General features: G+C 37.7%; 2 protein-coding genes and 1 non-coding gene across 6 annotated transcripts in view; all 3 read left to right on the top strand.

The window, feature by feature from the left end:
• dusp22a (dual specificity phosphatase 22a) overlaps positions 1-6873 on the top strand; it is a 20041-nt gene extending 13168 nt beyond the window's left edge. Inside the window, exons 7-9 of one of the 3 annotated variants that reach the window (XR_003049693.1) lie at positions 2244-3546; positions 4711-6162; positions 6745-6873. Coding sequence is in view for 1 of the 3 variants with exons in the window: in XM_008310628.2 (XP_008308850.1) it covers positions 2244-2438 (195 nt within the window). In the remaining 2 variants the exon portion in view is untranslated. Of the gene's footprint in view, positions 1-2243; positions 3706-4710; positions 6247-6744 lie in introns of those variants that run through there. The other 2 variants (XR_003049694.1, XM_008310628.2) reach the window with 2 other exon arrangements.
• An 84-nt stretch (positions 6874-6957) lies between these two features.
• irf8 (interferon regulatory factor 8) lies at positions 6958-14362 on the top strand. 2 transcript variants are annotated; one of them, XM_025055518.1, is made up of 9 exons: positions 6958-7111; positions 7221-7416; positions 8945-9128; positions 9260-9354; positions 10052-10109; positions 10483-10530; positions 11436-11831; positions 11916-12031; positions 12647-12829. In XM_025055518.1, exons 2-9 carry the CDS (start codon positions 7246-7248, stop codon positions 12827-12829), a joined length of 1251 nt encoding a protein of 416 aa, XP_024911286.1. In that variant the 5' UTR covers positions 6958-7111; positions 7221-7245. The 2 variants fall into 2 exon arrangements, with proteins under 2 accessions (XP_024911286.1, XP_024911287.1); XM_025055519.1 differs by lacking the exon at positions 6958-7111 and having other exon boundaries at positions 7246-7416; positions 12647-14362.
• trnap-ugg (transfer RNA proline (anticodon UGG)) lies at positions 10872-10944 on the top strand. The gene has a single exon. It is a non-coding gene; the product is annotated as a tRNA-Pro (tRNA).
• Positions 14363-14578: the final 216 nt, after the last annotated feature.

Raw genomic sequence — 14578 nt, 5'->3', positions numbered from 1 at the left:
TTGACCACACTGCTTTGAGTCAGATTGTTTATTTCACAACATCACAGCGATGACTCTTGACAACTGCGAACTTTCCTACAAGTTTTTAGATTTTATTAAGACCGAGTCTGGTTGTACAGTATGTACACAGTCAGCTTTAAGGAAACATACTAGACAAACAACAGTAGAGTACTGGACTAAAAAACAGGATTTATCAATACCTGAAGGCTTTTATGCAATAGCCAAAAAAAAAACCAAGGTGAAAGTAGAACCCTAATTTGTGTCTTCAGGTTCAGTGGTGACTTTTGTGTCATTTAAACAAAAGTCATGTGTTGTAAGTTAATTGTGGATCTCTACGATAACAGATGTTTTTCAGGCTGCAGATGTTTACTGTGCACTCTGAGTCTTAATCTGCCAGACATGTCATTATATTACATAACAAATAATTAAATTATTATCAAACAAAGATACAATGATAAAACCTGTTGAAGCAGTTGGAGAATGGGCAGGATTTGGTGGGAATCAAATCACACTTATACCCCTTTCACTATCAGTTAATTCATTATTTGGATTTGTCGCTAATAGTGTAAATTATGATTAATCACAATTAATCGTGATTAATAAATATCTACCCTGTAATTTTTCTGATTAAAAAACTGTAATTGAGTGACAGCCTAAGAAAAGATAAATTATGACGTTTGTTTGGTTTGTTTTCAGACCCCATGTGTATATAAGGTTTGTATTCACATCCTTTCTCTGAGGTCAAGTTTAAACTTTTTTTAATTATCTTGTGATCTTAGGTAAAACATATGTGTGACCGTGGAAGGGCATTTCACGGCATGTCATCACTGTCACCAGTGGTATTTTCATTTTCACTTGCTGCTGCTGCTTTTCCAGAATGACCAAATACCTTGACGTCCGTGTCCTCTTGTTGTTATCTTTACACCGTGGTTCCTCTCAGAGTACTTGGTCCCATGACTCACTACTGTACTGTTTTCCTTCCTGAGTCTTCTTTGTGGACAAGGAGGAAGAGTGCAATATTGACTTTCACTTCATTGAATTTTGTAAATAATAAGAAGTTGCACAAAAAGGAATTCCTGGAAATCATTTGAGATGTTTTAGGTCTGTTTTTAACATCATCTTGTTTGAACAAAACTAACAACTAACAACTTTACAATTAACAACAATTAACATTTGGAAAAGTTCCTCTAAACAAACAAACTATTTTTACTGCTTCATCACCTGCTTTGTGGTGTCACAAGGGTTGATGGTTGTATCAGTCCCAACCGCATGACTGGGTGGCTCCACCTTACTACCACTCCTCAGGCCTTTGCCCTAAGTAAGGAGAGGAGGAGTGAGGGACACAATCCTGGTTTGTTTTTGTTTCTCTTTCTCATCCGTGGTATTTAACTAAGATTTCATTTAGGAGTCAAGAAAACATTGGTTTGAAGCATGAATATGTGATGGAAAATAAAACATAGAGAATTTTTTTTTTGTTATTTTATATGAATGTAGTTTAAAAATAAATTGAATTTGTAAGGAGAAGGCTTATAAGACGTTTCTCATGAGAACACTAGAGGAGAAGGTCAACGTCTCACCTGCTGTGATGATCTAACCCACTGAACTGTTAGTTGCATGTTTAGATGATAAAAGGCAGATGAAAACCAGGCATCAAACAGGGAGTGGAGGTTGTGGAAGAAGAATTTTCCATCTGACCAGTATTGGCTCAGGCGGCTCCGTTAAACTCACAGAACTAAAGATAAAGACATACGACCAAATGTTAGAGGGCAAGTGTCAATGAAATGTCAAAAACAAATGCAGCTGAAATTCACTCTTCCTCCAAAGACTGTATAAACTGGAGCTCACTAACAGACTGATTTAATATCTGGTTAAAGTCTAGTTTCCGTCCATGTCCGTTCAACGACCAGGATCTTTTACGTAGAAAAGATAAATTGTAACATCTACTTGGGTCTGTGTTCAGACCTACCCATGTATATGTATACAAATAAAGCAGTATATGTGTTTTGCTAATTAGGAATGTACAGAATACATTTAATTGCAAAACTGTTAACGAGAATCAAATAAATAAATAATCTTGTGATCTTAGGTAAAACATGTGTGTGACTGTGGAAGAACATTTCACTGCATGTCATCATTGTCACCAGTGATATTTTCATTTTCACTTTCTGCTGCTGCTTTTCCAGAATGTCCAAATACCTTGACGCACTAACAGACTGATTTAATATCTCTCTTCGTGTCTCCAGTACAGACAGTGGTTAAAATCCAGTTTCCGTCCATGTCCGTTCAACGACCAGGAGCAGGTGGCTGCCCTGCTCAGCCAGTACCTGGAGCAGCAGGCCAGTCAGAGGAGAGGAAGAGAGGACCAGGGCTGGATAAATCAGGACATAAACGTCAGTACCCTGCCGTCTCACTCAGGTGATCGTGAAGGTAGCAGCTGAAGCCTTGGGCCTACGTCTGCTGCCCCAGAGTCCCGGCCCACGTCTTCTAGGAGTGGCAGGGGGCGGGGNACGCTGTAACGCTCTAATTCCAAATTAACCTCAATGTTATACTGCATATCACTGAAAGCACAGAATGAAACATATCCTCATGTATAAGCCAAGACGTTTTACTTTGACACTTTAAGCCATGGAGTTTGGTTTGGAATTGTACTACAGACTCCCGTGTCACCAACAGTACCTCCCGTTCCCTCTTTCACCAGAGTATAGCCACAGTATGAGTGCTCACGGAAGCCTTACTCTAATCACCTCAGCACCTTAGCCATGATTATTACACCACTGTATGTCCATGTGATCACAGTGCACCTGCAATATGCTGTTTGTTATTAAAGCCTCAAGGTTTAATGGTGTCTTAAAGGAACAGTCAGCCTTTTCGCAAGCAAATATACAACCATTTTTATAGTGTCAACGTAAACACAGACCATATATAAGAAATGGGCGTTGGTATCCTGTTGCTAATGTGGAACTAGAAGAAAATGCTCAGAACTGGTTCCTGGTTTTGTTCAGAAGACATTGTGTTTATTTAGACAGTTTATTTAAATGATGATGTTGTTGAGTGGGATGGATAATCAATTCTAATACTTCTCTTTGGCTAACCTTTACCTTTATAATCGGCTGATTTTAAATTCCAAGGTAATTTTTAACCATCTTTTGACTACATCACTTTAGGCTGTTTTAATAAAATTGCAATAAATATTGCCCTATATATTATTGTCACTAATTTCCTTTAGATATCACAAATCACATGTAAGGTTAATTTCTTACAATCTCTGGCCAATTGCAAACAGCCACTGTTGATATATTTTGGATGACATGTTGCTATCCCTGAGTTAAACCTTATATAATTTGTGATACAGTTGGCTCTATGTAATTGACTTTTTGCTAACTGTGCCAACATGATGCTATCCTTTTGTACTTTTTAACCATTTCCTGCTAAATTGTATTTCTATTTTTCTCTAAGTTTCTAACATTCACCCACGCTTAGGCTACGTGAAAGCTCTTTGGTGGCTAACGGTTGGCTAACACTGGAACGAGGCTGCGGGCATCACAGGTAAATGATTGTTTCTCAACCACTATGGTGCCTCACAAGGTGTGGAGAATCTAATGTTTTCTTCAGTGGAGTTTGTTTCCAAACCTGATCACTGCATCCATTTCTTATTAACGGTCTGTGTCAGCACATCACTGCCATTTGTGTCTGTCTCTTAGGACAGAAAAAAAAAATTTTCTCTATCACTACATGCATGCTTCTGTTCACAACAGCAAAAATAATTCACTTTCGAAAAGATTGTTTTCAAAATGCTGACTTCACAGCTGTCCAAAAACTCTCTCATATCAACAAAACGTTGCTTCCTTTTTCAAAATCAAACACTGTCTTTTTTCTGACTCAAAGGTCAATGGAGCAGGAAGTCATCGACATCTCCACTTTTTATATGTTATTTTGCTATTGATTTGAAGCAAATAACACACACTCACATGGGTCAATGCTTGTGACACACATTTACAATCAGTGGTCAGCAAAAGGCAGAAAGTTCCTTTAGGAAAATCCATTAGTAAATGTACAAGTAAAAGTGTGTACAAATGAAGGATCTCTGCTGTCGCCTGATTGCTAATAAAGCTTGGATTTATTTTTTTACTTTCACAAAAAAAATTTTTTTTGCTTTATACTTTTGTGCGTACTGTGTATTTATGGTTTTTGTTTAATCACAATAAATTTAGTGACTTGACAAAATATGGAAGTAATCAATGAGACCTTTTAACATGCTGGTATTTCTGCGTCGACGATTAACCTCTGTCTGTCTAGCCATGTGGGCGGCTGTGGTACAGTAGGTAGAGTTGAGTAAGTTGTTCCTCTAGAAAAAAGGTAACAGTTCATTTACAAGAGTATGTGTGTGTGTGTGTGGGGGCGGGGGGGGCGGCAGATTGCTCTTTGTATTGATGTGCGAAAGAACTAGACATTTGAACTCAAGTTGATCGATGTGTATGGAGGATCTGGGTCTCCAAGAGCCTAGATTATGGGTTGGTGGTCTGTGCTTGGTGTGGTACAAAGACTGAACTGATCCACATCATCAGTGGTTTTTCAAAGGGTTTGGGTCTTTCAACACTCTCCTCAGGGGAACCCCAAGTCTTCTCCTCCCAGTCCCAGTACCCACTTGGTTTGGCCCCTCACATGAAGTTTACATCTAGGACTTAAATAATGTATCTTTTTGATTCCCAGTTAGGAGTTTTGCCACTGTCTTCCACCAGAAGCTCCGGTTCAGGATGATCCCCTTACAGGCCATGAAGAACATGCTGGAGATGGAGCGCTTCCCTTGTCTCTGATCTAGGGTTTTTGTTGGACTTGGCAGAAGATCCTACACGAACAGGACCAGGAAGTCCGTCTGTTGACTGTAAGACCCCAGACCTGGAAATTCCTTCTCTTCCCTCCCCCACCTTACTCTGTCCACGCTCCACGAGGTGCTAGTTTTGTTTTCTCAGGGTTTGGCTATGACACTGTCATTAAACAAGTCTGTGTCCTGATGCAACTGTCCTTATTAGGAGTTAGTCACATGACGAAGTCCTAATAAGTACAGTGGAAGGTTCTTCTTTCTGCTGGTCTGTATCATTAATCCTGTAGATTCCAGTGAACCAATGTCTCTCTGGTGAGAGAAACCTTGAAATCAGCAGCTTCACCTCGCGGTGCAATCACCAACTCATCTCCCTCCGACGGTGTCATCGGTCCAAAGGTAGAATGTCATATCCATAAATCCAGGCTTCAGGTGTAACTGAAGGTACAAATGAAACTGTTTTGATTTTATCGACTGTATCCTTGAACTTTTCAACCATTTCCCCGGTGCAGCATCAACCTTAACCTTAACTATCAAAGTCTCTCTGATGTACTCGGGTTTAAAAAGATTAACTTCATTTAGAATATTCCTCCTTGTCTTTGTCTTCTTCTGATGACATATATTTCACATTATCCCCAAACATTACTCATTAATTATTCACTGTTAAGAAAAATCTAGAATTCAGAGTAATAGACTTAAAGTCTTAAATGATCACAATTTAATAGATTTGATGTTGGACCTACGTAGAACAGCAGTTAGACAGAAACGTATTTCTTTTGAGAGTTTACTCTCGTCTAAACATAATCACAATAATAATTATTCACTCAAAGTGATATTATGTTGTCAACACATCGTAAATGCAACAGCATGTGATTCATGTCTCAGTCATGGCGTACTCCAAAAAAATTAATTCCCTCAGTTCCTCCTTTTTTTTCCCCTGTCCTTTCCTGGTGACAACTCCTAGTAGTACACAGAGAGGGATTACACCAAAGGCAGACTTTTACTACCAAGGTGATGCAGCAGAGCAAATGTGTGTTTAAACATATACATTATAATTGTTCAGAGAATCACTCTACAGCATGATGAGATTTAATGTCTCTCATTTGTCCACTCCACAGTGTCCGTCTTTAGAACCCACACAGGCTGCCACCGTTAAACATGTGGTTCCTCTGAGGCTCGAACCCCGAACCTTCTGCGTGTAAGGCTGCGTGTGTGATAATCACTACAGTATGGAACCATTAGTTATAAACATTTGGTCTTTTATTGTAGGTTCTCCTCCAAGGAACTTGATCAGAGGGTTGCTGGTTCCAAAACCCAGCGCTGGCGGCGTTGTGGTGCATCAAGTGAGCGTCCAGAGCTGCGTCTTTCTGTACAGCGTCAGACGGAGCTGCGTCTCCGTTGATGACGTCATTCGGCTTATTTTTCTTTTTCATTCCTGCAGCACCTGAAGCGTAACATTGTCATCGATCTCTTCTGTTTTGATGATTTATTATTATTATTATTATTGTTGTTGTTGTTGTTGTTGTTGTTATTTTAGCGATTATGATGATGATGATTCTATTTTTCTAAACGATTTGGTTAATGGTTAATGATAACACGGTAAACAATAACACAAACAACATTAATAATAATAATAATAATAATAATAATAATAATAATAATAATAATAATAATAATAATAATAATAATAATAATCATATTTATAACTGTGGTGCTTTGGCCCAGAGGCAATGTCACCCTCAGGAAGGTTCAGAGGGTGTTGGATGGATGGATGTATATAACAATTATTATTATAATAATTATTATCACTACTAACTTATTATTATTATTATTATTATCATTATCATCATCATCATCATTGTTTTTGTTTGTGTGTGTGTGTGTGTGTATGTGTGCGCTCTCTTCTCTTCCTCACCAACACGCAGACTGATGGAGCTGCACCTGTTCACTCCACTGTTTCTCACAATGACCAGTTGGTGGTGGGACAAAACTCCCCTCGACTCAGCCCGGCCCAGCTCACCTTGTGACTGCTGACAGATGAGTTCAGAGGACGTGGGCAGAAAACTTCACAGCCAGCCCACTCCATTTCTTGTAAACGCGCACGATTAGAAGAAGTGGAGCGGAGCTGCTCCACTCGTCCTGCCCACGCGCCCACGCAGCGAGGCACTGATTGGTCGGAGTCAAATCCCCCGTCGGCTCCTTTCATTCATAACAGCGCAGCGCGGTGAACCTGGGGCCAGGATTATCAGGTCAGGTTAACAGAGAGCAGAGAGAGCTGTGCGTCATCAGCCCGTGAGTATCCTCACTGTTCATTCGTGCTCCGGGTCGAGTCCGTGGGAAATTCATCACGACGTTTCTGAACAACGCGTGTCACTGTACTGATCACAGCGTCACTGTCTAGGTACAACGACTTTGAATACCCGGAGATGTCGAACCCTGGGGGTCGCAGGTTGAAGCAGTGGCTGGTGGAGCAGATCCACAGCGGCCAGTACACCGGGCTGCAGTGGGAGAACGAGAGCCGCACCATGTTCCGAATCCCCTGGAAACACGCGGGGAAACAGGATTACAACCAAGAAGTGGACGCGTCTATTTTCAAGGTTTGACACCACTGTGGAGATGGAGAGGGGGCTTTAGATTCCACACAGTGACACGAGTGAACTCGACTTTATCTAGATTCAGTGACACGAGTGAACTCGACTTTATCATTCGTCATGATTTTAACTTTTCAGTTACTTTTAAGTACTTTTTTTTAGGTAAATCTGAACAGAACTGTGTAAAGTGACAGGTTTGGGTTTAAAGATGCGCAAAAAAAAAACGCGTGAAAACACGAGTGGATCACCGTCCTTAGAGTTCAATTATTATTATTATTCAAGTATTTACTATTTATAAAAGAAAAAATATATTATATTTTTTAGAGACTATCAGATGATTTTGATTCGACGCAGTATCAAGAGAGAGAATCGAAGTTCATATGTTTTAATGATGAGATCATTTAAATATTCTTCGTGTCACATTTTCCAAAATCCGACAGTTTGTATTTTTCCGCAGTGGCTCGCGGTCCCAAAAAGTTGCCCATCATGTTGAATAACTTAACTCTAATATTTGCCGCCACTGGTCCAAACAAAACACAGTCGTGAGTTTTATCTCTATTTTCACAAATTAATTAGTTCACCTTATGTATTTCATCTCAATGGACTTTGACCAAAAAAAAACCCCAAGAAAACACGTAATAGAATGTTGATAATAAATCGAGGTTTAATTATATATTTTTTAAAAAAACAGCAGAAACGAGAGAAAGAAAAAATCTTTATTCAGATCTGACAGCTCTTCAGATTTGAAGTGTTTCGCAGTAACCAGTGAAAAGTCTTTTTTTTTTTATTTTGATGTGATCATTAAAGTTTCCTCTATGTAATAATCCAACCTGAAAGAACTCCGTAAGAAAGTCCGGAATCCTCAAACCCTGGCCCTGATGTTTTTTTTTTTTGTTTTTTGTTTTTATTCATCGTCACCGTCTGTTTAAGACGTAGTTTCGCATCGTCACGTGGTCTAGTTTGAATATTTATCTTATTATATAAAAATACATTAAGTCTTATCATCACTGCATCGTTAAAGTCAGACCTGAAGTCAGGATTTTACGCAGCATAAAAAGTAAAACAAAGTTTTCTTCTTACGTTACGTAAACTCTGTGTATAATGCGGTAGATTTTTTAAGACAATGTTTTAATAAAGGAATAAATTCACTTTATTGGCTTATTTATATATTCAGACTTTTGTATCACAGCTTAACAGTAGAGGCACCAGTGTTCAACGTTAGACTCTTTAAAGGTGGACAGTTTTGGTTTAAGGTGGTCTAAAAATTCAGATTCATCCGACGCTGTTAAAATTGCATTTGTGTGTATATGTATAAATATATGTTTGAATATACATATGTATACGTGTACACACACATATACAGTATAATGTATAACACGATCCCTTATTATAGTGCTTTGTTGGAATATATAGCTTGAACAGTTAATAATTTAAATCAAAACACATATAAATAAAATCCTTATATTTGTTTGTTTGTTTGTTTGTTCCAATCATTCACTCTCTTTACCTCGTCTCCCTCTTCTCCCCCCTTCAGGCCTGGGCTGTGTTTAAAGGTAAATTCAAGGAGGGGGACAAGGCTGAACCTGCCACCTGGAAGACCAGACTTCGCTGTGCCCTCAACAAAAGTCCAGACTTTGAGGAGGTCACCGAAAGGTCGCAGCTGGACATCTCTGAGCCCTACAAGGTTTACCGCCTCGTCCCGGAGGAGGAGCAAAAACGTAGGTTTAAAAATGAAAAAAGAAAAAAAAAAACTTTATTTAAAACATCAGAGTCAAAACAACAAAAGTAATGAAGAGCACATTAACCGTCTGTGTCATAACAACAGTATGTTCTGTTCTTTATCCCACAGAAGGGAAAAGCTCACTGATGCCACTGACAGCGTCCACCTGCTCCGGTGACATGACCGACTGCAGCCCTACAGAAATGGACGAGCTGATGAAAGACGTGAGTCTCTTCTCCATCGTCACGTCTTCACTCATTGCCATATCACTGCATTTTCTACATGCACCACGTCAGATGTGTCCACACCTTTGTAAAAACACATTTACCTGTAGCTGGACAAATATAGATATAAAGGTTAGCCTAATTGGCTGAAGCAAATGTTAGCCTGAATTGATTAAAAAAAAAACTAAAAGAAAAACAGGTTTCAAACCCAAAACACTTGGTGTCAGATAAGGGTCTTACCAATGCAATTTGCATGTGTCTAATTGAAAAGTATTGTAAAAAGAAAAAAATTAATTAAATAGAAATTTTAAAGTGACAAATGCTATAAGTTAGCCTTTCAAAGCTAGTTGTGAATGAATGAAATAATCCAAATGGTCCTTTATGTATTGAGACAAAAAGAGAACATTTCCCACGATAAATATTTGGCCCAATTTCAAAACAATTACAATTGAATTGTAAACAATTGAAATTGTGCCACGAAAAAAAAAAAACAAATCTTGCAATGTTACATACACACTGTAACATTATAAAATATATAATTTTACTATATATATATATTTATTATATACATACATACATATATATGTATATATATATTTATATATGTATATATTTATATATATGTATGTATACATATATATTTATTAATTATTTTCTCTGTAGTGTACACATTTTAATTCCCCGTTGTCTCCTGCAGGATGAAGTCTGCAGTTTCCAGGCCAGTCCAGAGTACTGGTCCCAGAGCAGCATCAACGGTAAATCTTCTTCCCCCTCTCTCTGTGACTACTGTAGGTTGTTCCGTCTGCTCCGTCATCACATTCATGCCACTGTGGACCAGTAACCACAGTGACTGTGTGACTGCAGCTGCTCTGCCGCCTCACACCGCTTATTTGCTTGTCTGTTGATTTCTGCAATGGAAGGATTGACTAACATCCCGCGGGACTTTGTTGTGTCGGGAAATAAATTATTCAGTTCATAGGTGTTGGACAAACCCAATTTTTTGATGATGCAGCAGCAACAACAACGACGACATGACACCACTGTGTTGTTTTCTCTGTTGTATTTGTTTATTATAATTATAATTATAATTTACTCAGAAACATGTATGTCTCTATCTGGTGTTCACAGCTTTCCCGCCGCAGCAGGACCCTCTGCCTTCAGGCCCCGTCAGCTCAGGTACGACGTCCATGAGTTAAAGTTGGTCAAAGATAGAAAAACAAAAATAATATTAGTTCCAGAAGCTGTTACTCATCTAGAGAGATATTTAACTGACGTGAATCTGAGGGGCCAATCGTAGCACTTGCAGTAACATCTGGCCTGCTATCTTTTTTTTTTTTTTAACCAAATATTAGAAGAACAACTTTTTTTAGATACATTTTTAATGTCTCGCAAAAATGAGTCTCAAAGAGAAATTTCTTGTAATTTTTTTTGGCAAATTTTTCCACTACATATATTTTTTTGATTGTTGACTGTGTGTGTTATGTTTGACTTTTGTCCAAATTCCATAGTGTTTAGTTGGTTCCATAGTGTAGCGGTTAGCATGGCTGCCTTGGCAGCAGAGAGTCCTGGGTTCGATTCCCAGAGGAACCACATGCTTGGCGCTTGCTGTGGCAGCCTGTTAACAGTATATTTGCTGCAACACAACAATTTCCCAAATATGGGATCAATATAGTACAATTTTTTAAATTATTTTTTATATATATTTTCAAGAAGTGTTGGATTGTAGTTCATTAAGAGTTACTAAATTATGGTTCCGTTTATAAATTGAAATCTTCTCACTGTCCCAGCACCCATAATATAATCTTGGTTTGTTTTTGCCCTGCTACTTTGTCTAACCTAAAAATATATTTTTTTAAAATAATATAATATTTTATTTATCTTTTTCTTTAGTACTTTGTAAATGTTATCTGTTATCCCTTTTCTTTTATATTCAGTGGTGGAAAAAGAAGATTGTTTGTTGTAGTGGGGAGTTAGCAGAAAGGCCTGACTAATTACGCCTCCTAAGCAGTAAAAATGTCAAAACAGAGGAAGTTGAGAGTCCACGTCTGACACGGAGACTCTACATCTGTTTATCTCCACAGTGTCCACCCAGATGATGGTCAGTTTCTACTACGGAGGAAAGCTGATGCAGAACATACTGGTGACTCACCCAGATGGATGCAGGATCTCACCGGAGCAGCAGCACCTGGGCCGCGGCGCCCTCTACAGTTCAGATATCATGCAGAGTGTCCATTTCCCTCCCGCCGAGCTCATAGAGTTTGACCGCCAGCGCCACATCACCAGAAAACTTTTGGGCCACGTGGAGAGAGGCATTCTGGTCCGGGCAAACCAGGAGGGCATCTTCATCAAACGTCTGTGCCAGAGCAGAGTCTTCTGGAGTGGGCTGAACCAGGTGGGCTCACAGTACAGCCAAATGCCCTGCAAACTGGAGAGGGACGCTGTTGTCCAGATTTTTGACACAGGGAGGTTCCTACAAGGTAATTCTGAATGCATGAATCCAGAAAAGAGTGAAGATGAGAGGATTGTACGATGAAGTACTCACGGCTTTGCTTCTGTTGCAGCCCTGCAGTTGTATAAACAGGGTCAGTTTCCTGCTCCTGACCCAACTGTGACCCTTTGTTTTGGAGAAGAGCTGCAGGATGTCAACAGTGCCAAGAGCAAACTGGTGATCGTGCAGGTAAGACCTGTTCACTTTGGACTTTGATTGGGTGAAAACTAAAAAAAAAACAAAACAAAAAACCCTGAAGACAAAGAGTTTGTTTCCAAAAAATACATCTAAAACTGATTAGTAATGACAGTAATTCATAAATGTTAACATTATGAGAGCATTCCTGAACAGACCATCAGCCTTCAACAGGGGGGTCAATGTCCCCCAAGTGGTCCATGGAGGTACTGCAGGGTGGTCATGAAGGCCATTTCTTTTCTCAATTAGATATTACTTTTTAATTTAAGTTTAAACTAAAGTTCAATATAAAACTTTTTTTACAATGTATATAGTAGAGATCTCTCCATTAGTCCTAAAAACTGTTAGCTGATAAACTCTGAAAATACTAGGGAAAAATGCTACCAAAAAATAGGTAAATTATGGCCAGTAATTATTGACACTTAAGGCCAAAAATGTGTTCTAAAAATAGCTGAATGGTAATTAAAATTCAAGACAGCACAAAATGCAAATATTTTATCAAAGCTTATTCAGATTTAGCTAAAATTTAAATAGAATTAGCACAAAAAGTAAATGAATAAAATAAAAAAAATACCTTAATGTCGACACGTTTGTTTGTGTCCATCTCAGATCACTGCAGTCAACTGTCAGCAGCTGCTGGAGACTTTCAACATGCATCGCTCTCAGCCCTACTTCAGTAACCAGGAGCTGGACATGTCGGATGCTGTGGCCCACATCTACCAGGACCTGTGCAGCTACAGTGGGCCACAGAGAGCGGCCTGTTACAGGGACAACATGCCCATCACCGCCTGAGGCTCACAGCGGTGCTCACTTCGTCGCATCTGGAGCGAAAGACTTCACCTGGTTAGTCCAGTTACACCACAACCTGTAATTAAACAGACAATGTTACTTTAGACATGACCAGTGTCCAGACTGGTCTGGATGGGACTGGAGCCACAGAGAGAATTGTTAAAGTTCAAAGTCTTAAAGTTCTGTCTAAAGTTCTGAAAGTAAAGTTATGACAACGGATAAAATAATACACTTTTTTGTTTTTATCCCTGAATTTTTATCACTTATTTATTAAAACACATACAACAGAAGGATTTAAGAAAAATTCTCTAAAATATTGATTGTTTTATCATTTTAACTGAATTTCAAACACAACAAAAAATATTAAAAGTTAAACATATTTTTTTAAATGAATTAAAACTTAATGTGAAAAGATGTTAACATTGAATTAATATTCTGACTTTGATGTAAAAAGATGACAAAAAATATATATATATTTTTTTAATTGCAGGAACAAAACGTTTTTTAAAAATCTTGAAAAAAAACGTGTTAATTAGTGTTCTCTGCCTTTACATGCAAAACTTTGATCTGATAACAATTCTATGCAAAATGTGTTGTATTTAACTCTAATCTGAGAATCCTGACAATAACCTCAGATTAAAAATGTCAGAATTACAACTCTCTACCCAGTAGTACTCAGAATTTCTAGAATTCTGAATTTAAAATACTGACCATGAGAGTTATAATTGAACTGAGTTTTTAAACTGAGGTTTGTGAGAAAATAAAATTCAGAAATTAAACAATTTAGAAGCTAAAATCCAAAGTAAAATGTCTAATTTTATTTATTACTGGAAAATTTTAAACATTATGTAAAATTATGTATAATTATGTAAAAAGGAATTATGTAAAAGAATGTTGAAATTCCCAGTTGGTATGTTTTTTTTAAGTCATAACTGACTGTTTTGGTATAGAGTTGTCTTAGGGGCATTATCTTATTCTTCCATCTTGAATCAGTCGTGTCAAATAATGAGGAGAGAGGATCTCGTGGCTGAGAATCAAAATTTGTAGAATCAGCTTTGTTGTATTTATAGACACACAACAAATTTGTCAAATTTGGGACTGGTTTTGAACCTACAACCCCATCCTCACTCCACCAGGTCATGTCATTCTTGCTTTCACAACTTTTAACGTATCAAAAATTATTTTACAAATAGTCAGGATCAAATTATATGCAGATGATGTACAATAGTTCTCAGCCTTTTATTCCAGTGTTAACATATTTTGTTTGCCTGTGCAGATGATTTTTGTGCTTTTTGTCTTTTACACAAGACACATTTTTCTAAAAGAGAAAAATGGATATTTTAAGACATTTGATTGATTTTATTTTTATTAAAATATTTCTTTGTGTTTGTTGATGATGTTTCATATAAGGTTTGAGATAGGACTGATACGGTCAGAACAGATAGGTTTTACTATCTGATAAATGTATCACCCTGTTTTCCTTTTTTATTCTTTTTTAAAACTGGATTTCTAATAAAATGCTTACGGAGAAAAATAGCAGCTTGTGTTTCAGTTTCAATTAACATTTTTTAAGTTCTTGATTTTTGCATTTAAGACAATTTTTTGTGGTTTAAATTCAGAATTTTTTATAACTAAAACTATTGTTAAAAATCAACAACCTATGATAATAACTTTCTTAAAAATATATTTTTAATTAAAAAAAATACACAAATTAGCCATAATTATATAACTTTGCACTTATAGTGCATCCAT

The sequence above is a fragment of the Cynoglossus semilaevis genome, chromosome 5, assembly GCF_000523025.1.
Source record: "Cynoglossus semilaevis isolate Cse_v1.0 chromosome 5, Cse_v1.0, whole genome shotgun sequence".
NCBI lineage: Eukaryota > Metazoa > Chordata > Actinopteri > Pleuronectiformes > Cynoglossidae > Cynoglossus > Cynoglossus semilaevis.
Note: the sequence above shows the minus strand (reverse complement) of the source record. Positions and strands in the feature narration are given on the sequence as shown.